The following is a 25,318-nucleotide window of genomic DNA, read 5'->3' as shown; positions in this document are numbered from 1 at the left end:
GACCATATTTTAGGGAGCCCAATGACCCGGCCCACCACGCCGCCACAAGTCTGGACATTTTAGTGAGCATGACTACTCAAAACACTAGACCACGTCAAAGCTACTCACAATTGCCATCTGATAGTTATAGTATTCACATTTTACATAAGAATGCATGCGGCAATTAATACAAAAAACCGCTACGCTTTCATATTTCTAAAATTAATCAATTAAATCAAGAAAGCAATGAGAAAATAAAATTATAACGTTGTATGCTAATAAACTAATTATTTACTTGATATGTTGTCATCTATGAATTCGTCTATCCTGTAATAGGCTTTCTTACATAAAAATTGTTTAATATAAGATTTGAATTGCCTCTCTGTCAGATTTAATGCAGATTCCGGCAGTTTATTATAAAATCTTATGCAATTACCATAGAATGAATTACTGATTTTGTGTAGACGGCATTTAGGTAAAATAAGCTTATTTATATTGCGTAAGTTTCTACTTGTACAGTCTTTGAGTTTTTTAAAACTCGCTAAGTTCTTCCGTGTATACATAATATTTTCATAAATGTATTGTGAAGTAACTGTGAGGATATTTGAGTCTTTAAAGCACTGACGTAATGACTCTCTTGAACCCATACCATAAATAGAACGTATGGCTCTCTTTTGTAAAACAAATATAGTATTTATATCGGCTGCTTTACCCCACAGCAGTATGCCATAAGACATTATGCTATGGAAATAACTAAAATATACAAGTTTAGCCGTCGCCACGTCTGTTAATTGCCTAATTCTTCTAATTGCATATGCAGCAGAACTGAGTCTACTGGCCAATTTTGAAATATGGGGCCCCCATTGTAATTTCGAGTCCACTGTTATACCTAAAAAAACTGTATCATTAACAAAATTTACTATTTCGTCATTAAGCAATAACTGTGTATTTATTAGTCTTACATTAGGAAGTGTAAATTTTATACACTTTGTTTTGCTGGAATTTAATAATAGGTTATTACATGTAAACCAATTTAATATTGCAGACATAGCACAATTTACATCGTCTAATTGATTACTTTGACGTCCAATTTTAAACACTAACGAAGTATCATCCGCAAACAGCACTATATCTGCAATTTTCTCTACCATAAAGGGAAGGTCATTTATGTAGATTAAAAAGAGAAAGGGGCCTAAGATTGACCCTTGTGGAACGCCCATCTTAATATTAGCTCCCTTAGATTTTACACCGTCAATATCTACAGTTTGAACCCTATCCTCTAAATAAGTTCTCATTAATTTTAGATCATTATCTCTTATACCATAATGTTCGAGCTTGTACAAAAGCGTTTTATGATCCACACAATCAAATGCCTTTGATAGGTCACAAAAAACTCCGAGTGCATCCTGTGACCTCTCCCAAGATTCGAAAATATGTGTCATTAGCGCAACACCTGCGTCAGTGGTAGACTTGCCGGCGGTGAAACCATATTGCTGACTGTGAAGCAGTCCGTTAACCCTGAAGTGATGTAACATTTGATTTAACATTATCTTTTCAAACACCTTACTTAGAACTGGCAAAATAGATATAGGTCTATAGTTCCCTGGCTCAAATTTATCTCCTGATTTAAATAGTGGGATTAATTTGCTAAATTTCATTAAATGTGGAAAAACGCCATTATCAATACATTTATTAAAAATAGTGGCTAGATATGGAGCAACAATATTTATGAAAGAACTAACTACTTTTACAGACATGCCCCAAAGGTCTTCCGTATTTTTTAAATTTAGCTGTTTGAATATTTTTATGATATGAAAGGGGCTAACATGTGAAAATTTAAATCTTAAAGAACAACAACCGATATTAGTCTCTAGTAATTTTTTTGCTCGAGATTGAGATGAGTCCAGAGAAGATGTAATATCAATCGGAATATTAGCAAAAAAATCTTCAAAAATATTAACTACATCTTTTGTTGTTGTTATTAATTTATTATCATAATTTAATGTAAATTGATTACAGGCTATTTTAGATCTTCCAGTTTCTTTATTTATAATGCTCCAGATGGTTTTAATTTTGTCAGAAGACTGCTTAATTTGTTTATTAAAATAATTAGACTTAGCCATAATACAAACTTTTTTAAAAATTTTAGAATAATTTTTTACATAAGTGGTGAATTTGTCATCAAATCGATATTTTTTTTGATCGTATAAATCAAACAAAATATTTCTACTTTTAAGTATTCCTACTGTTGCCCATTCCGTGAATTTAGATTTAACATGAACTTCTTTTTTCTTGAAAAATTGTTCATATTCTCCGGATAAAATATTAATTAGCTTGGTGTAAAGATAATCAGGATTATTACTAGATTGTAACAGCAAATCCAATTTATTTTTAATCGCGCTTTTGTATTTATTAATATTGTAAACGTTTATTTGTCTTTTTGATTTTTTATTATTGTTGACTTTATTGATTTGACTGCTAAACTTAACAACTTGACCACAGTGATCTGAAGGAAGTTTATTTATTATGAATTTTTCTGTATACTCGCAGTTACAAAAAACATTGTCAAGACAAGTAGCAGACGTGGCAGTTACACGAGTGGGTTCATGAAAGACATGACATAAATCAAATGACTGAAATAAACTAATAATTTTTGTACATGTGGGTGTGTTACAAAGAATATCAACGTTAAAATCTCCACATACAATAATTTTTTTAATACTATTAAATACTTTTTTTAAAATATCCTCCATCACCCCTTCAAAAACATTGTAATCACTATTAGGAGGCCTGTACACACATATAAGGATATAATTTTCTAGTTCTATACAAGATAATTCTATACAACACTCAATAGAAAGTCTAACAATGTCAGCACGTTCCTTTACTTTAATATTATTTCTTGCAATTATCATAGACCCGCCTCTGTTAACTGACTTTCTATTGAAGCAGCTGACAACGTTATAATTATTTAAATTGAACATCATATTGCTTTCTTTAAGCCAATGTTCTGTGAAACAGACAATATCAATATTATACTTTTCTAAAAATAATTGTATAATTAACTCACTGCCGGGAAAACTTTGTATGTTCTGATGAACAATTATTAATTCTGATTGCTTTCCCTTTGTCTTTGTGAGCAGTTTAAATCTGCAGTCATAGTACTTATGTCACAAATATTAATAGAATTATCTGTTATGTCAGCATTTTTATGTTTAAGTTTACCATGTAAACTGTTCATGTAGTCAATATTATAAGCCACTAAAGTGGCTATTTTATTTTTAGATGATTTAGAAAGATACATTGTATCTTTTGTCAAATAAAAATCACTAATAAAACTATTAGTATCAAAAAATGTCAAAATGTCACTATGACGACATGTCAATGTATGTAATAAGTTATTCAGGTAATGTACCTTACTGTTAATTTTTTTTGTGAAGATGTCTATTTGTGTAAGGAAAAGCGCACAATACAATCTTATACACATTTAATTGTAATAAATATTCAATTCCTTTAATTACATCCTGCCTATTTAATTGAATACTATTACCAAAAAATAACACAATTGTGGTCATATTGTTCATTTTCGTAGACTTAATTTTATTTATTATTTGTGTAAATGATGCTTCTGGCATGCAGTAGTTTAATAAATCACCCTTAAGATGATACTTCAATATAGACCCAAAGTTACAGCCTATTCTGTCAGAGAACACCATTGTGCTACTCTTAGGGTTACAGTCACTGGCACAAACACCCTGAACTTCATTTTCCAGCACAGTTACAACTGAATTATTATTTGATATATTTGTGTGATTACATGTACAATGCTTAGTCAACGACTCAAAACGGTCAGCATTGTATTTACTGACATCAATCAGATCATCCATTGCTAAAATATGCTCCTGGATTTGTTTCTGAGAGATAATATACTTTGTATTTAAATCATGAAGCGAAGATTCTAAACTATTGATTTTTGAAGTTAGGTAGTCTGTATCAATGTCATATAACTTTTGGCTTTCCACTAACTTATTATTACACTTATTAATGTAATCATGCAATTTTAAATTATTCAAAGTGGTTTTGAGTGTCGTAAGAGGCAACTAAACACTTAATGAAAAGAATTAATAAACGTTATCACTTTTCAATAATTGTCCCTTTTTGCAACGCTTATTTAATATATTCCGATTCTTAATTATAAACTTTTTTAGTTTTAAATATTTTTTAAATTTATTATTACTCAACATACAAATATTACTGTTATAGTTGCCTAATTTAGGTGATGTATCACTAGTAAGGTCAATTACAACAGGATGGGTGCATGGAACTGTAGTAGAAGGAGGCACACAGTCAACACTAATAAGTTCCTCATATAAATTACTAATCTCATTACTTTGTCGAGATTCCAATCTTGTGTCTAGATCATTGATTTTAGAATATGCCTGCTTTAACTCAAGTTCCAATTCAGTGATACGCCTCAAGGCTTGCTCATGAGTGTCACTACATTGATGAAAGCTACTTATTAGTTCTTGAAGCTGATCCCGCTGCTCAATAACTTCCTGATGGCTATTATGAAGTTCTGACAATTCTGATTTTAATTGGGTATTTTTATTTATAATTTTTAAAATTTCATCTTCACTCTCTTCTCTCTCCCTGATCAACTTGTCACTGAGATCTTTGGATGCCTGAAGTTCTTGTAGGGCCACTTTAAGCTTCATCTCTGTCTGCCGTGCAGTTGTGCAACGGGTAGATAGTGACATTATTGAATATATGAATAGTTACTAGGGAGAGTGAAGTGAGTTATTTCTAAAAAAAGTATCACAACGAGAACAGCAACTGAACCTTACTTATTTTATGTGTTAAAATTTTGAATAATTTTTGTTAGGTATATTTATACGACCTATATTTTACAAGATTAAGTAAATGGAATTAGATTGTGCTCCTTTCCTTCAAATTACATTAATATAAAACATAAAATTACTTACAATATATTTTGTGGGTATATTTTTTCCTTCGACGTACGCAACAACTGAACTTCACAATTATTAATATCAATTTAACTTGATGTGAATATTTTCTATAAAACTTGTATATATTATGAAATTCTTTGAATAAGTCCAACAAATAGTTATAAAATAGTTTTAAAATTAGTTGTTTACCAACGAAAGAAGTTTGACAGATGGCCGGTGCACTATTTTAATGTCGATTTTTGCAAATAATACACTACCAAATTGTACACAAACAACAATCGACACTTATTGCACTATTATATCACTAATAACGATGTCGAAAATATAATATTCGTGTGATAGACTATTAAAAATTATTTATTTATTACGGCCAGCTGAAAATGACAACTGTCGTTGGTGTTGCTAGTCGAAGAAAAAACTTCGAAGAAAAAGCTTCTGCTTCTGCTTCTGCTTCTGCTTCTGCTTCTGCTTCTGCTGCTGCTGCTGCTTCTGCTTCTGCTTCTGCTTCTGCTTCTGCTTCTGCTTCTGCTTCTGCTGCTGCTTCTGCTTCTGCTTCTGCTTCTGCTTCTGCTTCTGCTTCTGCTTCTGCTTCTGCTTCTGCTTCTGCGTCTGCGTCTGCGTCTGCGTCTGCGTCTGCGTCTGCGTCTGCGTCTGCGTCTGCGTCTGCGTCTGCGTCTGCGTCTGCGTCTGCGTCTGCGTCTGCGTCTGCGTCTGCGTCTGCTTGTGCTTGTGCTTGTGCTTGTGCTTGTGCTTGTGCTTGTGCTTGTGCTTGTGCTTGTGCTTGTGCTTGTGCTTGTGCTTGTGCTTGTGCTTGTGCTTGTGCTTGTGCTTGTGCTTGTGCTTGTGCTTGTGCTTGTGCTTGTGCTTGTGCTTGTGCTTGTGCTTGTGCTTGTGCTTGTGCTTGTGCTTGTGCTTGTGCTTGTGCTTGTGCTTGTGCTTGTGCTTGTGCTTGTGCTTGTGCTTGTGCTTGTGCTTGTGCTTGTGCTTGTGCTTGTGCTTGTGCTTGTGCTTGTGGTTCTAGTTGTAGTTCGAGTTCGAGTTCGAGTTCGAGTTCGAGTTTGAGTTCGAGTTCGAGTTCGAGTTGGAGTTGGAGTTGGTGTTGGAGTTCGAATTCAAATTTATATTCAAATTCTAATTTTAATTCTAATTCTAATATGGGTACATACATTAGATGAAAATAATAATAAGTCAGTGGGGGGAAAGGGATTGTTAGTAATGGAGACCATTGCTAGCAATGGGTATATTGCTAGCAATGGTCGACGACAACTAGGTCGACCTCCCCGCGGTTCAGTTCGGTCAACTATCATGGTTAATTCCAGATGAATTCATCATGATGGGCTAACTGGCCTGTTTTCAGTCTCATCTATCACCCTCCACTGGTGCTCCGCCAGCGTATTCCATTAGCGCAGGCGGGATTACCATACCATTTTCACCCATCAAAAAAAACTGAAGTCAGTTTTTTTGTGGGACACAGTCTTTAATCTGTCAGAGGGTAAACGATTACCATGTTAAATTAGCTTAATTTGAATTCTCTTTTTTGGACCTTGGAATGGCAAAAACAACAACGGCTCATCTGAAAGAACAACCAGTTGTTGACAGAAGAAAAAAATAATAGGATAGAGGGTACCTAAACAGATTACATCTTTTTAATCTCCAGTTATTGAAATTACTACCTACGACACTGACAATAAATATTTTAATGTAATAATTTATTTTTATTATTACATTAAAATATTTATTTTAATGTAATAGATCGAAAAACTTCGACTAGTTTCAGGATGAATTCGTGATTCTTAGTCGTAAGCAGCTATGACGCGAACGCAAGTCTGTTCGTCTCAGTCCGCTGAGGGCGAGCTGTAGACGCTCGTGGCGTCACAGATAAGAAAGACAGCTCTTCGGGTGTGAACTCGGGTCTCCGTAGTCTTTCTCTTCATCTTCCGTGTTATTGCTACTGGTTGTGTTGGTAAGCCGTCGTGTACAAACTACGTCACAGTCGCTCATGATTAAGGATCACGAATTGATTCCGAAACTAGTAGAGATTTTTCGGTCTAATAACACATAAGTTAAACCTGTAGTAATTACATTAAAATATAATGTGTGCTTACGGAACTTAACAATAAAATTGAGAATAAAGTTAAAAATAAATAATAAACGATTATGTGATCACCTTAGGTGGTATTATGAGGTACGTTTCCACTTTATGATCGGCCAGGTATCCTTCTCTGGACGCCCCGTCGCCAGGTTCCACCTCGAATCTGCCCCCAAGCTGGTGTAGTGTAGCTTTGGTTATATGGACACGACTGAAAAAGAAAAAATATTTAGAGACAAATTTCGAAAATCAAAAATGTTGCTAATATTATTTTCACCAAGTTGCCGTGTGGTCCCAGCATAGAACAGACTACTACCCTCTCGTTACCCTTAAGTGTCGTAAGAGGCAACTAGGAATACTTAATGAAAAGAATTAATTAAAGCCTAACTGCGTTTGCCAACCTACCTGCCAGGCGTGGCAATTACTGGCAAAACCCTTCTTATAAAGAAAGCCTGAATATATTATCCTTTAACTGTCCACTGCTGAACATAAACCTCCCCCTTAGGGGGTTTTGCCAGTAGTTGTCACGTTTGACAGGCGGATTGGCAACCGCAGTGTGGCTTTGGAAATGTTTTAAGAGGGACGCTGCTACCCATCCCTCGCCATGTCTTAGTCGTCTCTTACGACACCCACGAGAAAGGATGTGGTGGCTTATTCTATGCCGGGACCACACGGTTTGATATGATATATCATCTTTTGATGATTAAATGATCATGTCATGTGTCATCAAGAAGTGTTCTGTTTCATTGGTTTATCTATTTTTGAAATCTAATAATAAAAGTTATATAATACCTAAATTGTTTGAGTTCTTCATCTCACTAAACACTTTATTAAACATTCACCGCTCTAATTAATGTCTGCTTATAAAATTTTATAACGATTTCTCAGCTACATGAATAATATGGAAGAAAAAGAATTGAATTAATATGATTAATTTATTTTTCATTGGTTTTACTTCAGCTCCTAATTTGAATTTCCAATAATTTAATTAGTATTTTTCCTATATATTAGAAAGGCAATTTGTCTCGATTAATTATATGTTACTGGTGATAATATTTTTTTATTTATTTATTTAACTGATATACTATTTAAATATGTTTTACTAACTTTTAAAGAATGGAAGTATGAGGTGGAAACCTCTGGCGACTATACTTTGATCAACGGATCTAACATAACATATTCAGCGTGGAAATGCAGCAAGTCTCCTAGGTACCCTACCAGTTGGCAGTGATCTCAAAGAAATTTTTATTCTTCTTTATGTATTTTTATTCTTTACTGTACATAGATGTAAGGTGTGTATATAATAGATAAATTATATTTTTTACAAATTTGTATATTATATATATAACATTTACATTATAAACAAAGAAAGGAGGTTATATTATTATATTATATTATTACTAATAAATTAATTTATTTACATGTAATGAAGCAAAATAAATTTATTTTATTCACTAACATTTTAAATTATATTAAATAATAAAAAAAAATCTTAAAAAGTTGTCTGAAAGAGATTGCTTAGCTATAAGACCGCCTTTCGTACTACACTACGCTTATTAAAAATTCTTCAACAAGTCCTGTTATATTGGTGCAATAAAGTGCTAAATAAAATAAATATTAGGTACATAGACAAGCGAGAAGCGAGAAGCTGAAGACCGTCCAAAATGGAATCACATCATAAGAGAGGCTACAGACACTTTTTAAGGACACGACCTTCAGTAATGAAGAGAACGAAGAGAGAGAGACATAGACAAGAGATAATTACGTAATAAAACACCAAATTCACAGAAGAGTCAATAACATGAGTATACGTGAATAAGTGAGGATATAGTTTATTCATTTCATATTACCTCATGTGAGGTAATTATTCAGTAATTTTCTTAAATAAATATTCATGTACCTATTACGTTTTCCCGTACAAATTCGGTCCAGAATGCGAGATCAAATAACAGAATCGGTAGAACAAAACCTCGGGGGACAGCAAATCTAATGAATATTAATAAATAATATATTAAATTTAGTATATAATAAATTTATAACTAGACAATCCCATGTGGTTCCAGCATAGAATAAGCCGCCCCTTCATGGGAGCAAGGGATGGACAGCAACATTTCTTTTAATACATCTCCAAAGCCTAACTATGACAAACGAACGACAAAGTGGCATTATAAGGGTTCCTTTGTACCTTTACAGTGCGTAACCCTATAAATGATGATGGATGATGAAAAATCATTATTATTTTATGTATGCTCATAATTATTTATGACAAGCTACCCACTCATCATCATCATCATCATTTCAGCCATTATCCGTCCACTGCTGGACATAAGCCTCCCCATAGACTGCCATAAAGAACGGTCCTGAGCCACCTGCATCCACTGACTCCCTGCAATGCATTTCAGGTCGTCACTCCATCTAGTGGGGGATCGTCTTACACTTCATTTACCCGTACACGGTCGCCACTCAAGAACCTTTCTTCCCCATCAGTTGTCGGTTTTTCGAGCTATGTGACCAGCCCATTGCCACTTCAGCATGCTTATCCTGAAAAATAAGCAGCCTGAAGGCTATGTCGGTTATTTTGGTTCTTTTGCGGATATTCTCGTTCCTAAGCGTCCCACTCGTCGTGTATGAATCATAAAATCATATACACGCTGACTCACCCAGCGATACCGCCAGACTCCATGTGGTTGGCGAGCGTGACGTCATCACTCCATACGTCAAACTGCCATTTCCGTAGGCCGAGAACGCCGCACAGCACGTTCCCCGTATGGATCCCAATACGCATGTCCACATTGAAGCCAGTCGCCTCGCGGACAAACCTGTATAGAGGCAGCCAATTAAATGTATTCGTAACTAGCGATCAACCCGACTTCGCACGAGTTGACAGAATTTTCAAAAATCAATACATATAATAAAAAAAAGTTTCAGCCAATTCGACTGATCGATTATTTTATAGCATTTTATATGTATTTTTTTCTCCTTTTTTATCCTAAAGGGTACATTTACAGATTAGTCCCATAATTTTATTTATCAAAATTGGTTCAGTAATTTTCGAATTAAAATAACTCGTTTTATCACAACTGAAAACAGTATTTTTGGGATCACAATTTTTTTTATCTGTTGCAGATACTGTTTTTCGTTGCGAAGCAAAAAATTGCGTGTTGCGAAACAAACAAATTTTCTATTACAAATGAAGGTTACCGTTTCATTTGCACCAATTAAAAAAGAACTTAGTACCTTATAGCATCGATCATTTGTAGGCCCATAGTGACGCAATTGTATGCGTGGTTAGGTCGTGAAATTGGCAAGCCTGATACACAGTAATAGCAGTCGCCTAGGATCTTGATGCGCATGCATTGATTTTCCTGTGAACAAATAGACAACGTTTTTATTAGGTTTTTTTTTAAACACAGGGGCAAACGAGTATGCGGCCCATCCGATGGTGAGTGACTACCGCCGCCCATGATCACCCACTAAAACCAACGGCATTGTGTTGCCGGCATTTTAAAAAGGAATATGCTCTTTTCTTGGAGGTTATGATGTCGTATCGGTTCGGAAATACTGCTGCTGGAAATTGATTCCAAAGAGCGGTTGTGCGTGGAAGAAAGTGCCTTGAAAAATGCACGGTGAAAACCCGCCACACGGTTACTTAAAACTAGCTATTTGCCGTGGCTTTGCCTACTTAAATATCTAATAAAAAGTATCCTAAATGTAAAATTAGGATATATCAGTGTACCAAATATAAAATCGGTCATATGAAAGACGTTTATGAGAAAATTTATATTGTTAACATGGCAAAAAAAAAAAACATTTTGTACCATTTCAATTTTATCACAATAAAACTTATAGAAAGGATTCCATATGGTTACAGCATATTCAATTTTTTTTTATACAACTTAGAATGGCAAACAAGATGACGGCTCATCTGATGGATGGCCCATGATACCCCCCCCCCCACCATACGTTGCCATTCCTGAAGACTCAGGTGTTATTCCTCTGTACCCTATAAATTTATGTCATATCCCACCCTTCAAACCGAAACACAGCTATGCAAACACAACTGCTTCACGGTTGAAACACGAATGGTACAGAGGTACCCATGTAATCGATTTTTGTACAAAGTCTCCCTCTGGTGAAATCTTGTGAATCAAGCACAAGTCTAGTATCCAATATGAGACCTAAATCTTTAGTCTTTTGTAATTTTATTTTATTCTACGCTTAATTAATTATTAATTAATATAGAATGCAATCAAGCATTAAATCCATTCTGCGTATAATTTATATATTATGTATGTAAAACAATAAATATAAACATGTACATGAATTATATAAACACAATAAGGGGCGACTACCGCGAAACAAACCCTAAAGTCAAAGTTTATTTAGTTTGCTTTTGTTCCGTAGGCGACCCTAATTGCATTTGATATAGTTCACTAGTTTTGCACACAAAGGGTTGGCATTCGCATCAATCATTCGGTTCTCTCGAGTTTTATCGATTGCAAACTATCAATCTATTCTGTCGATGAAATAAACTCTTAAGCTTCTCCAAAAAGGAGAGGATACTAAATTCAGCTGTATTTGTTTGTAAGGCAATACTTTAAAGTTTTTCAGATTGTTATTTTTTTCCAATCTACAAGATTTTCGTATTTAATAGTGTTAATCACTTTTTAGCTTACCGAAGTATCTTTGGAACCAAACCTTAGACTTCACTCTAAACTTTCATAAACAATTGAAGATTTTTTAAATGTTTCTGATTGATTATTTGAAAAATGCTCTATTAGAAATAAAGAAACAAGAAAAGAAAGCAAGAAGGAAAGAAAAAGAAAGAAATAAAGGAAAGAAAAAGAAAGAAAGGAAGGAAGGAAGAAATAAAAAAGAAAAAAAATGCAATTTGTGACAACAAATTGCATTTACAAAATGAAACAAAATAAAAAGATAATAATATTTATATAAGCACACTAAAACATCAATCATAGTGTATATTGCATGTAAATCTACCACTAAGGACTTTGCACCTACTTCATATTTTGCTTAGGAATTTTTAAATAAAATTTTTGCTATCAAAATCCAAATTTTTAGCAACAACTTAATAAAAATATTAGATAGATAGATAGATACATACTCTTTATTGTTTCCTCCAAAAGCTTACAATAGTAAACCTATTATAAATATAAATAATTACAAGAAATGATCACAATGAGAAAACAATGGGCGGCCTTATCGCTAAGAGCGATCTCTTGCAGGCAACCTTTGGATGGAGAGGAGTAATTATAATTATTTGGTGGGAGGCACGATGAAAAATTTTGTTAGTTCTAAATATGGGAGATGTGATACATATAATAATATAAATATTATCGCTACTCATTATTATATTTATATTATTGCACAATTAAAGCTATCAGGAAACTTTTTAAATAATCAGTAGAAAATATTGAAAATTGTTAAATTATTTTAACCGTTAATTCTCCAATGCTGAACCTATAGACCGCCAGTAGTTACGCCAGTAGTTACCACGCTTGGCAATCACAGTTAAGCTTTGGTGATGTATTTTTTTTGTTGATTGGTGAAAATGGTATGGTAACCCCGCCTGCGCTAACGGCATACGCTGGCGAAGCACCAGTGAAGGGTGATAGATGAGAATGAAAGCAGGCCAGTTAGCCCATCATGATGAATTCATCAGGAATTAACCATGATAGTTTCCAGGGAGAACCGCGAGGAGTTGAATCTGGTTGAGTATATTGCTAGCAATGGGATTCTCAGTCTCTATTACTAACAATCTTGGTGATGTATTAAGAAGGACGCTGCTGCCCATTCCTTGACTATCAAGCTCCTTAGTCGCCTCTTACGACACCCACGGGAAAGGAAGTGATGGCCCATTGTATACCGCGACCATACGGTTTTTTTTTTTTTATTTATAAATATTTAAAGTTAATTACGACATTTTCACACTTCAGTAAGCTAAATTTATAAACTATAGTAATGAAATTTGAATATTTGAACACGAAAGTTTAAAGTTAACTAAAGCTATGAACACTTTTTATGTTAATTAGTTATGAATTTAGATTTTTTTTCAGACTAAATTCTTCAAGTTTGATGAATTTAGCTATACGTACTCGTATAAAATAAGACCAGAACGGTAATTAATTTTCTACTTATTTTCTAGTTCTTAATTTCCTTTTTTTTTTGGAATCCTTAAAAAATAAAAATTTTAATTAATATTTTTATTTTATTTTTTTATTATAATTTATATTTTTATTTTTTTACTTTATACTACGACTTTTATTTTATTACTACCACTGACTGATTTGTCCCTATGTCGACTCCTATAATATTCTGAATATAAACAGGAATGATAGTTCTTTTTTTTTTGTCATTACGCAGAAAGGATTCAGGATACATATCTGATTCTATTTCGTATCCCTATTTTTTTTGTTCTATCAAAGTGGCAAACAAGCATACGGCCCAACTGATGGTAACTGGTTACCATAACTTACGAAGCCTGCAATACTAGGGGTATTACGAGTGCGTTGCCGACCCTGAAGAAACCTCTTTACCCCCCTTTTGAAAAACCCCATACTGTAGTCTCTTGGAAAAACGTCGGCAGAGAGCTTATTCCATAACCTGAATTTTTGTGGGAGAAAACATATCTGAAACCCTATCCTTGAAATTCTTGAGAAAGATAAATAGGTAGATAGATAATTTAATTGTATTGTTTTAATGGATGATAATGGAATGGTAACCCCGCCTGCGCTATCCGTATACGCTGGTGGAGCTCCAGTGATGGATGATAGGCGATGATGAAAGCAGGTCAGTTAGCCCATCATGATGAATTCATCAGGAATTAACCATGACAGTTTCCAGGGGGAACCGCGAGGAGGTCGACCTGGTTGGGTATATTGGTAGCAATGCGATTCTTAGTCGCCATTACTAACAATCCCTTTCCCCCCAAAACTATGTGAAATGTGTGAATATTTAAATGACTATATAATAATTAAAGTTTAACCCTAAGCTGCGTGTAAACTACCTTCCCCTTGTTTATTAGACTATAATAGTACCAGTAAAAGCCCATAAAGTGTTTACGCGCATGCAAGCTACGTAATTATGAACGTACAGTGTTCCGTATGTACCTACTCGTAAGTCCCTCAGGCAAGTTATGCAGTGTTTATTCTGTTATTCAAATACGTCGCGGTACAACGTGTTTGTTATAAATATTAATACAATATTAAATTTGCCGTACGGTCCCGGTATGGAATGAACACACCTTCCGTTCCTGTAAGTGGCATAAGAGAACTTAATATTAGAAGGATAGGCAGCAGCGTCCTTCTTAAAACATCGCAAAAGCTCCAACTGCGGTTATCAACCCACCTGCCAAGTTTTTTTATTTTATACAACTTAGAATGGCGAACAAGTTGACGGCCCACCTGATGGAAAGTGGTAACCGTCGCCTATAGACATGAGCAGTACCATGGACATAACAGAGTATACTGTTTCGCCCATGATACTCCCCATGCGTTGCCATTCCTGGGACTCAGTTGTTATTCCACTGTACCCTGTAAATTCACGCCATATTCCACCCTTCAAACCGAAACACAGCCATGCAAACACAACTGCTTCACGGTAGAAACACGGATGGGACAGAATATAAGCTAAGCAATCGACTTTTGTACAAAGTCTCCCTCTGATAAAATTATGGCAACTACTGGCAAAATCCTCCAGTGATAAACTGCACATAAGGAATACTCCCGTTCCAAGTCGGGGAAGGCCTATGTTTAGCAGTGAATAAATAACAGCTGAAATGCCAACCAACCACTGGTGAAATAAGAAATAAATAAATACTTAATGGGCTTTAAAAATTCTTTTAAATTTTATTAAAATAGGCTATAATATTAATATTTTATCTATCTGTGTGAAGTTAGGCTAGATAACTAGTAACGGGGAAGCCCAAACTACATTTAATTAATTTTAAAATTTCATTTATTTATAGAAAGCTACAATAACAGTGAATTTATCTTTCTACCACTCTACACGTGTGAAATCGGGGCAAGTTGATAGTTTTTAATATATACCATCCTCTGACTATAAAGAACGTCGCTCCTCTATTATCTAGAGTTACTACAAAATGTTCTCTTATATTCTTCTGGATTTTATTACCCATTTCTAAAATTAGCTGAACAAGTTGACGTTATGATATTTTTAATGAGGAAACTCTTTTATTTTAAATATATTTTTATTAGTTTACAACTAACTTCAAAAAGAGGTTAGTATACATTGAAATGTATATGGGATCCTTATAATTACATTTTCTACGTGCTATTTAAAAAAAAAAAAACAAATTTTACAAACAATTAAAAACTAACAAATTAACACGAGTAGGATAGAGGTACCCAATAACAAATGACCTTAGTACAAAGTCTTCCTCTGGTAAATGTATGATGTTTAATCAGCATCATACAACTACATACAAATATATTGTGAACTTGTAGTAAGCCGAATAAAGGAAGTTCAATATAACTTCCCAGCAACACATAGCGGAAGTTAAGCTCGGTGAAATCTAACTTGCAAATAGGTTTTCCACTTGCATACAACTTGAAAGAAAGTGATTTAATACTATTTACCAGAGGGAGACTTTGTACAAAAATCGTTTGCTTGGGCACCTCTGTCCCATTCGTGTTTCTACCGCGAAGCAGTAGTATTTACATGGCTGTATTTCGGTTTGAAAGTTGGGGTATCGCTGAGATATGGCTTGAACTTACTGAGTACAGAGGAACAACACCGGAGTCCTCAGGAATGGCAACACATGGGGGATATCATGGGGAAACAGTATACTCTATTATGTCCATGGTACTGCTCATGTCTATACGCGACGGTTACCACTTTCCATTAGGTGGGTCGTCAACTTGTTTGTCATTAAAAAAAAAAAAAATATTATATTATAAAATTTTGCTATGCGAAATAACACGGCGACGTCATTTGTAATAAAATTCATACAAGATCAAGATCATACAAGACAAGGAAAGTAAATTTTATCAATTTAAAAAAAAAATCATCAACATCGCTGTAAAATTGAGATAGATATTGCGTAATAGATACAGTGGAAAAAACACAAACAATTTAAAAATCTCTTCCATTATGAAGCCAATTAAAAATTTAGAGCCCAGAAATAATAGAACCTAGTATGGTAAAATAGCCCGAGGTCCTATACGCATATGCCCTTACTGTAGAACTGGACAAGTCGCTAGAGGACAACACCACTGGGACAAGTTGATCACCAACTATCTTGGAAATAAGTGTTATTTCTGTATGACTACCGAAAAAACTGTAATACTTTTATGATTCATATACATGTGTTTCTCTATTCTGCCCTATCTTCTAAATGCCTCAACCGATTTTGAATTGTATCTCTAGAGTCCTTACATCATTTCGAGTGACACTAGCAAATTTTTTTCAAATAGTTATTCGCACTTTCAAATTCGTGGAGCAGAATGTGCTACTAAATGTTTTTCTGTGATTTCCAAAAAAATCTTTAGAACATCACTGACCTGCGCAATTTGATCGAACCTCCCGAAAAGTTCGTTCAGCGTTTTGACCAAGTCAGAAGCGCTCAGCCGTTCCGACAGTGGCGTGAAGTTCACTATATCCGCATACAGAATGCTGACGTTATTGTGCCTCTGCACATGCATCTCGTGGAATCTCGTCTGTTTGGAGCTGTCTACACACGCGTCCGCCATCTTGAGCATTATAGATCGTTTCGCCTGGAACAAGAGATTAAATTAAATTTCCTTAGAAAAAAAAATTAACTAAACTTAAATTTAAACATTTTTAAGTACTCATTATTTCATCCAAGAAGAACAAGCAAGAAACTTAGCTGTTACTTTTTTCAAAAAGTTGAATTATATAAATTATGAATTTGCATAAATACAAACTATTAAGCAGTATCATATCAAAAATATCAAAAAAAGATATAATTACAATAAATTAATAAAATTAATCAGTTGCAGTGACAGATCTGACCAGTCCTACGTCATAGCAGTACCCGTTCAATGAGTACGACGGATGAGTCTGCCATGATTATGCTCAACCATATTTTAGGGAAATCGATAACCCACCACTCCACCACCTATCTGGACTTTTAGTAAGCATGGCTGACTCAAAGCACTCAACTACGTCATAGCTAAATTAAAATAACTTTTCGACAAAACAATATCGGGGCACCGATGATAAAACGATGAGGTAAAATCCAGGTCAATTAGAGCGTCGTAGAGAATTCACTATAAATTAACCACGAGGGTTTCCGTAGGGAACCAGATAAAGGTCGACTAGATAGGCCGGCAAAGATGACTAAATGAACATCCTCATTACGACGATCTCTTACCCCAATCGGCGCACATTCATATGGGCAATAATCAAAAGAAAATACCGAGTCGTAACTCGGAGTTTTCTGCTAGTACGTACAAATAATATATAAGGGGGGAAAGGGATTGTTAGTAATGGAGATTGAGAATCCCATTGCTAGCAATATACCCAATCAGGTCGATCTTGCGGTTCCCCCTGGAAACTATCATGATTAATTCCTGATGAATTCATCATGATGGGCTAACTGGCCTGTTTTCATCCTCATCGATCGCCCTTCACTGGTGCCCCGCCAGCGTATTCCGTTAGCGTAGGCGGGGCTACTATTCCATTTTCTATCAATAAAAAAATAATAATATATAAGTAGTATAAAAAGAAATAGGCAAGTAGGTCTTTAAATATCTTTAAATTTTTAACCTAGACCCAATTACCTACTCTGAAAAACTAATTAGGCGATATTAATATACTTGGTACAACTTTAGTTAAATAGTACGTTATCACGCGATATAGGCACGTATGTTTATGTAAGTAGATATACCCAATACAAATCTCAGTTTTAAAAGACAACAATAAACATACCTAATAAAACTCGAATATCTGTCGTTGGCAAATTTAACGCGAGAATCAAAGTATAGGACTTCTTGGGACTTTTATTATAATTAACTGCCAGATAAACACATAAAACTTCAGAAACTAATGAACTTATTTCTTATTTTAAAACCTTTTTATCATTTTTCATATACGATTCTGGATATCGACAATTTAATGACCTAAATGCGTTTCCGAAAATTGTTTTTCTTTATCCGGAAGTCTTCACGGGTTCTGGAACCGCCCGCTGTTCCAAACGAGATGTTAAGCATCATATTCATCCTGATTAAGATTTCTGGATATAATCGAAATAATTGTCGGAATCGACAAACACTATACGTTCATTAAACTCCCGATATCCGTATTTCTTTATTAGTAAAAAGCTGGAGATATTGCCGGAATCACAGATTCTTGGCGCAAGAATGTCTTAAAAACTGTGAAATAGAGATATCACGTAAAAGACAGTTTCTTGATATAAAAATGTTTCAAAAAAGGGATCATAGGATCGCAAAAATCCCCCTGCGAACATAATTGTCTCTGTACTTTGTACAAAAGTCATTTGCTTGTGTACCTCTGTCCCATTCGTGTTTTTACCGTGAAGCAGTTGTGTTTGCATGGCTGTGTTTCGGTTTGAAGGGTGGGATAGGGCAGTGAATTTACAGGGTACAGAGGAATAATACCTGAGTCCTCAGGAATAGCAACGCATGGGGGTAATCATAGGTGAAACAGTATACTCTGTTATGTTCATAGTACTGCTCAGGTTTATAGGCGACGGTTACCAATTTCCATCAGGTGGGCCGTCAGCTTGTTTGCCATTCTAAGTTGCATATAAAAAAAAATGTAGATATGTATTCTTATAAAGATTGTCATTATTAAAAACGCCAATAGTTCACACAGTTTACGTATTTGACGTAATGTTGTAGTTTCCGTAAAGGAAGCAATTGTTCAACGTGATTGTTTAAATTGAGTGTCAGAGCAATTATTTTCCTTCGTAATAGTTACGAAAGAGCGATTTCGCTGAAATTGTAAGCGTGTCTGGAAATGTATTTAAAATATTAGATATCCGATATTTTAATTAAATAATTAGCTTTAAAGATAAAGGGATCTTAAATTAGTATAAAATGAATTTTATACTCCGTTTTCGTTCTCGAGTTTCTGAAACGATTTCCATTATTTGCTGATTTTTCATGGCTTCGGATAGTGGAACCACAGAATTCTTATTTACATATTTTTTTTTAAATTACTCTCACAAGAACCAAGCAAATGATGCGACTATATCGGTTCTTATTTGTTTATTTATTTTTATAAAATATAACAAAAAATTTACGAATCTACTATGTTTTCGCGCGCTACGAGACGAGATGCTGTGACGTAAAGCTTTGCTTTCTGAAGAAGACTTCCGGACGAAGCAATTGTCGGAAACGACAAACATAGTAAATTTATAAAATGTTCATCATATAAACATTTACTTAACTTTGGCTTTTTTCAACTCTTTTCACTATTTCAGTTATCTATCGTATCAGTTTTTAATAATAATAATAAACTCTTTATTGCGCACAAAAGAGATGTATATATGAGTATTTGTACAGAATGTGCATGTATAAAAAACGGCCTTATCGCTACAAGCAATCTCTTGTTTAAGTATTTCTTTACAGCATACGTCCATCCTGTACTTTAGCATGCGGCCCACTTGTCCGCTCTAGTGTTTATACTTTTTGTAGTAAATCAACAATTATGATGGTGTACGACGTTATTGATTTGATTGTTCTATTTTAGTCCTGATATATTTTATATATTGAATTATATATGAATATATATATACATATATATATATATATATATATATATATATATATATATATATATATGTGTGTGTGTGTGTATATATGTATATATATTGTTATAGTAAGTAGTTTAATAAATTATATGTATTTGATATTTTTGTGCATTACATGTTTTTGTATTTTATGCACGAAAATTATTAATTCACTCTTGCGCCACCTGCCCATTTCTATCTGTTCTCCTTTAACTAAAGGTTGTCTGTAAGAGATTGCCATAGCGATAAGACCACCGTTTGTACCTTTTTGTGTATATTTCAATCTGTATTTATGTTACTATATTTCACTTGAATTATTCACTTGTCATTGTATATTTTTATTTATGGTGCAATAAAGAGTTAAATAAATAAATAAATATTTTTTTTATATCTTCACCCATATGTAATTAAGATTAGGAAAAAAAATAGTAGATACCTAAGTTACTTGTGGAGAGATTTGCTTGTATTTTCTATGTAGGCGTAACGACAATCTGAAACTTAACAAGTATGTTGTCTAGGTACTAGTATAGTATTTTATAAACTGTGATATAAATATTAATAGATATTTTTTCCATCCTGAGAGAACACAGAGACGACATGATCCATGACACAATCAACCGAAAAGGGAATAATTTTACTCTCAACTGTTGACTGCATTATGCCGGCTCAATAAGTACTTTTTAACGCTACGTTTTTTTTTATAATACAGTAACAAAATAGCATGCGGCTCACCTGCTGGTAAGTGACTATCGCCGCCCATAAACAGCCGCAACACCAAAGGGATTGCAAGTGTGCTGCCGGCCTTTTAAGGAATATGCTCTTTTTTTTAAGGTTACGATGTCGTATCGGTTCGGAAACACTGCTGCTGCTAGTTTATGGTAGCTTGTACGGTGGTGAAAACATTTGAAGGATCTGAGATTACATGGAAAAAGATACACGTCTCGGTAAAAGCCATTCCATACTGTTACAATTCGGTTCCAGGCAACCTTATTCATACTATATGCCAAAGAAAAAGACTTTCATTTGCATCGTTCACTTTGTGGCACATGGCAGAATGTAGTGAAAAACGATAGGAATTTTTGATTGGATAGAAAATACTTGACGTTTGGCTAAAAATCAAAATCCATATATGGCAACCCTGTTTCCTATAGTCATTCAAATAGAATACACAAACATTGAAACTATTTTACTGTTAATATTAAATGAAAAATAGAAAAACATAATGTTGGTGACTCATGTTGCCTATTCTATGAATTTTTAGAATTCCATGAATGATGATGATGATATCAGCCGTTACTGTCCACTGCTTAACATGGGTCTCCCCATATTGGGGGGTTTTTACAGTAGTTGCCACGCTTGGTATTCGTGTTGGCAACCGTAGTTAGACTTTGGTGATGTTTTAGGAGCTACACTGCTGCCCATGTAGTTATTCCTCGGTCATTAGGTGTTCTCGGTCATGTAGAGGGAGGTCAAGGATATGGTCTGGGATAGAACTGGCTGGAGAAAGATGCATGAATTAGTTGCACCAACAAGAGGAAACTCTTAAATGAAAAGAAAGACTGCTGCCCAACCGTGGGCCTTCCTTAGTCGCCTCTTACGACACACACGGGAAAGAAAGGGGTGGCTCATTCTGTACCGGAACCACACGGTAAATCTATGAATGTATGTCCCTAAATACACGGAATATTGAGTCACATTACTTGTAAATTTGTACATCACGATTTTAAGTCGAAAACTCCTGTTATCGTTTGAAAATGCCCTCCATTCAAACATATTTACGTTACCAATTATACACAGTATATTTGTAGGTTATTACACTTTTATGTGGAACAAGAGAAAGTAAAGATGTTACAGTATAAATATTGTTATAATACAAAATGAAAATAGGTAAGTAGGTGGAGAGGGAGACTTTGTACAAAAGACCTCACCAGAGGGAGACTTTGTACAAAAGTCGATTGCTTGGGTACCTCTGTCCTATTCGTGTTTCTACCGTGAAGCAGTTGTTTGCATGGCTGTGTTTCGGTTTGAAGGGTGGGATATGGCGTGTGTTTACAGGGTACAGAGGAATAACACCTGAGTCCTCAGGAATGGCAACGCATGAGGAGTATCATGGGCGAAATAGTATATGTGTCTACTGTTATGTCCATGGTATTGTTCATGTCTATAGGCAACGGTTACCACTTTCCATTAGGTGGGCCGTCAGCTTGTTTGCCATTCTTCAAGTTGAAATTTTGTAATTTTGTATCCTCAGTAGAAAAAATTATGTATTGTTTACGTTACAACTCGAGAGGTAGAAAAAATTATGTATTGTTTATACGAGAGGTTAAGTTTTCATTTATTTATTTAGAATTACTAATATTAATCATAATGATATTTTAGTAAGACTGTTACATTGCAATACAGGTATATTACAAATACCAATAACTATTTTTTTTTTTTTTGGTGAAAATGGTATGATAACCCCGCCTGCGCTAACGGGATACGCCGGCGGAGCACCAGTGAAGGGTGATAGATGAGAATGAAAACAGGCCAGTTAGCCCATCATGATGAATTCATCAGGAATTAACCATGATAGTTTCCAGGGAGAACCGCGAAGAGGTCGACCTGGTTGGGTATATTGCTAGCAATGGGATTCTCAGTCTCCATTACTAACAATACCTTTCTCCCCTACCAATAACTGTTGGTAAACACCACATGCATAAAAAAAATAGGTATTTTTACCAAAGGCAGACTTTGTACAAAAGTTGTTTGCTTGGTCCCATTCTAATTTCAACCATCATGAAACACTGATAATTCTAGAGATTTCTAATGTTATATTGTAATGTAACGGGGGGCCGGCTGCGTTATTTAGTATCAGCATTGCACTCGTTCTAAGCCGGGGCAGGTCGTTAGTTATAAATAAATATGTTATGGTTGAACTTCGACCACTGCCAGGTCTATCTATCCTATTTAAGTGCTACGCTCTTGTCGGTGGAGCTCTTGCCACTCACTACGATTTTCAGCGAGTCTCTTCACCTCTTGATACGACACGACACCAACTCCTTCCTTGATCTGCCTGATGTAACTATGTCTCGGTCTCCCTCTTCCCCTCCTTCCTTCTGTCTTATATATATATATACCTGCCAGGTCAGCTGGTATATTTTTATTACATATCAGTAAGCATTATATTGTCTGTGGTCATGACGACGCGCAGACTACGAGACTGATATCACGTAGCTCAGGTGTGAAATACAATTCGACTCATTTCCATTACGTATTGGTTCGAGAAGTCCACGGTGTTCGTACGTCATACTGTAGGATATTGTAGTATTGTCAACGTCTGGATTCGTATATGGGTAACAATTCCGGTGAATACGCCAATGTCTTGCCGAATAAAAAAATTTATTGAAAAAAACAGTTTTTTTTATATCATAAAGTTGGCAAACAAGCATATAGCCCGTCTGTTGATAAACGATCACTGTAGCCTATAGACATCTGCAACACTAGGCGTGTCACTTGCGCGTTACAGACCTTGAAGAAATCTTTTTGAAGAACCCCATACTGTAGTCTCTAGAGAAAACCTCGGCAGGGAGCTCGTTCCACTGTCTGAGTGTTCGCGGGAGAAAATCCCTTTGAAACCGCTCTGTATGTGACCATTTATGTTCAAAAATTCACTGTGAACGGCGAGCGATGAAAATGCTTTAAAATATAATATAGGTAATTTAATAATTTTATACCAGACGGAGACTTTGTACAAAAGTTGTTACTGTACTGTACTGTACGTGTAATTGGATCTAAATCAATAATCAATATAATTTAATATAATAATAAAAGACTACTGTGTCATTCAAATAAATACACATAATATTAACAGAGATTTAAAAGAATAACTGTTGAGTTTCTTGCGGGCTCTTCTCATAAGATAACAACTTCCCGAATCCTGCAGTAGATTTAAAAAAAATGCTTGTAAACATGTCTATTTTAAATAAAGATGATTTGAATTTGAATTGTATTCCATAAAAAAAATATCGCTTTCAATTGTATCAAAACCAGTTATTATGATTTAAAAACTAAAGTACAGATCAAATTTTACCAGAGGGAGACTTTGTACAAAAGTCGATTGCTTGGGTACCTCTATCCCATTCGTATTTCTACCGTGAAGCAGTTGTGTTTGCATGACTGTGTTTCGGTTTGATGGGTGGGATATGGCGTGAATTTACAGGGTACAGAGGAATAACACCTGAGTCCTCAGGAATGGCAACGCCTGGGAGGTATCATGAGCGAAACAGTATACTCTGTTATGACCATGGTACTGCTCATGTCTATAGGCGACGGTTACCACTTTCCATCAGGTGGGCCGTCAGCTTGTTTGCCATTATAAGTTGTTTAAAAAAAATTTGTCAAAATTTCTATGAGACCAAATTATATAACTTTTCATAAAAAACGAAATAATTTGTCTAATCGCTTTACAAGTGAAGAATTAAGAGGTCACAAACATTAAAAAGAAAATACAAGCGAATTGAGAGCTTTATTTTTTTTTAAGTCGGTTGAAAATAGTCAAAATTATCTTAATTTAGAACAAAGAACTGTTCGATACAGTTCATGGGATTAATCATAAGAACGCATGCTTTGCTCGCCAAATTGGAAACACGAGGCCACAGTATGTGTACATATGTATATTTATACATATTACTGTACAGTTATTTGAACGTTGCTGATTCTGTCAATTCAGTAAATACGTCGGACAGTTCCAATTGACGAGTCACGACTCTGTCCGACCTCGGTGGTGAGACAAAATTAATGGCAAACAAGCTGACGGCCTACCTGATGGACAGTAGGAATCGTCGTTTATAGACAAGAACAATACCAGTAGCAGTTGCTAAAAAACCCCCCTATAAAAATATAGGAGAGGCCTATATACAGTGATGAATTAACAGCTGTTATGGTATGGTATTGCCCGTGTGGTCCCGGCGTAGAATAGACCACCCCTCTCTTTCCCGTGAGTGTCGTAAGAGGTGACTAAGGGAGAGCGAGGGATGAGCAGCAGCATCCTTCTTAAAACATCTTCAAAGCCTAACTGCGGTTGTCAATCTGCCTGCCTCACATGGAAACTATTGGCAAAACTCCCCAAGGAGCAGGCTTATATCCAGTAGTGGACTAGTGGACAGTTAAAGGCTGCGGGTTGATGGTATGGTATCGTGGTCTTATTATAATTAATTCCCAGAGAATTCGTCAAAATGGGCTCACAAACCTGACTTCATTCTCACCTATCATCCCTCACTTGTACCCAATCAGTGTATACCAATTGCATAGGTGGGATTACTATTTTAACAATAGTAATAAATTTATTGCGTTATATAGGGTAGGCATTGGTAGTCTTATGTTATATAAAGTCTCGAGTCTATTTATTTCTATTATCGACAATACCAAATTTATTGGACATGCCAGAGGGAGACTTTGTACAAAAGTCGTTTGCTTGGGTACCCCTGCCCTATTCGTTTTTCTACCATGAAACAGTTGTATTTGCACAGCTGTATTTCAGTTTGAAGG

General features: G+C 35.0%; 1 protein-coding gene across 2 annotated transcripts in view; it reads right to left on the bottom strand.

Moving 5' to 3' along the window:
- The window catches only part of LOC113520078 (adenylate cyclase type 2-like), a 243,327-nt gene that overhangs the window by 28,338 nt on the left and 189,671 nt on the right, over positions 1-25,318 (bottom strand). For both annotated transcript variants that reach the window (XM_052894116.1, XM_052894117.1), the window contains exons 6-9: positions 16,575-16,787; positions 10,273-10,400; positions 9,696-9,854; positions 7,114-7,246 (exon numbers count right to left, since the gene is read on the bottom strand). In XM_052894116.1, coding sequence (XP_052750076.1) covers positions 7,114-7,246; positions 9,696-9,854; positions 10,273-10,400; positions 16,575-16,787 — 633 coding nt within the window. The remainder of the gene's footprint in view (positions 1-7,113; positions 7,247-9,695; positions 9,855-10,272; positions 10,401-16,574; positions 16,788-25,318) is intronic.

This window comes from Galleria mellonella, unplaced genomic scaffold (genome assembly GCF_026898425.1).
Source record: "Galleria mellonella isolate WM207_F2 unplaced genomic scaffold, CSIRO_AGI_GalMel_v1 utg19, whole genome shotgun sequence".
In the NCBI taxonomy this organism is placed as follows: Eukaryota; Metazoa; Arthropoda; class Insecta; order Lepidoptera; family Pyralidae; genus Galleria; species Galleria mellonella.
The sequence above is the reverse complement of the archived record's forward strand: the minus strand, read 5'-3'. Positions and strand labels throughout refer to the sequence as shown.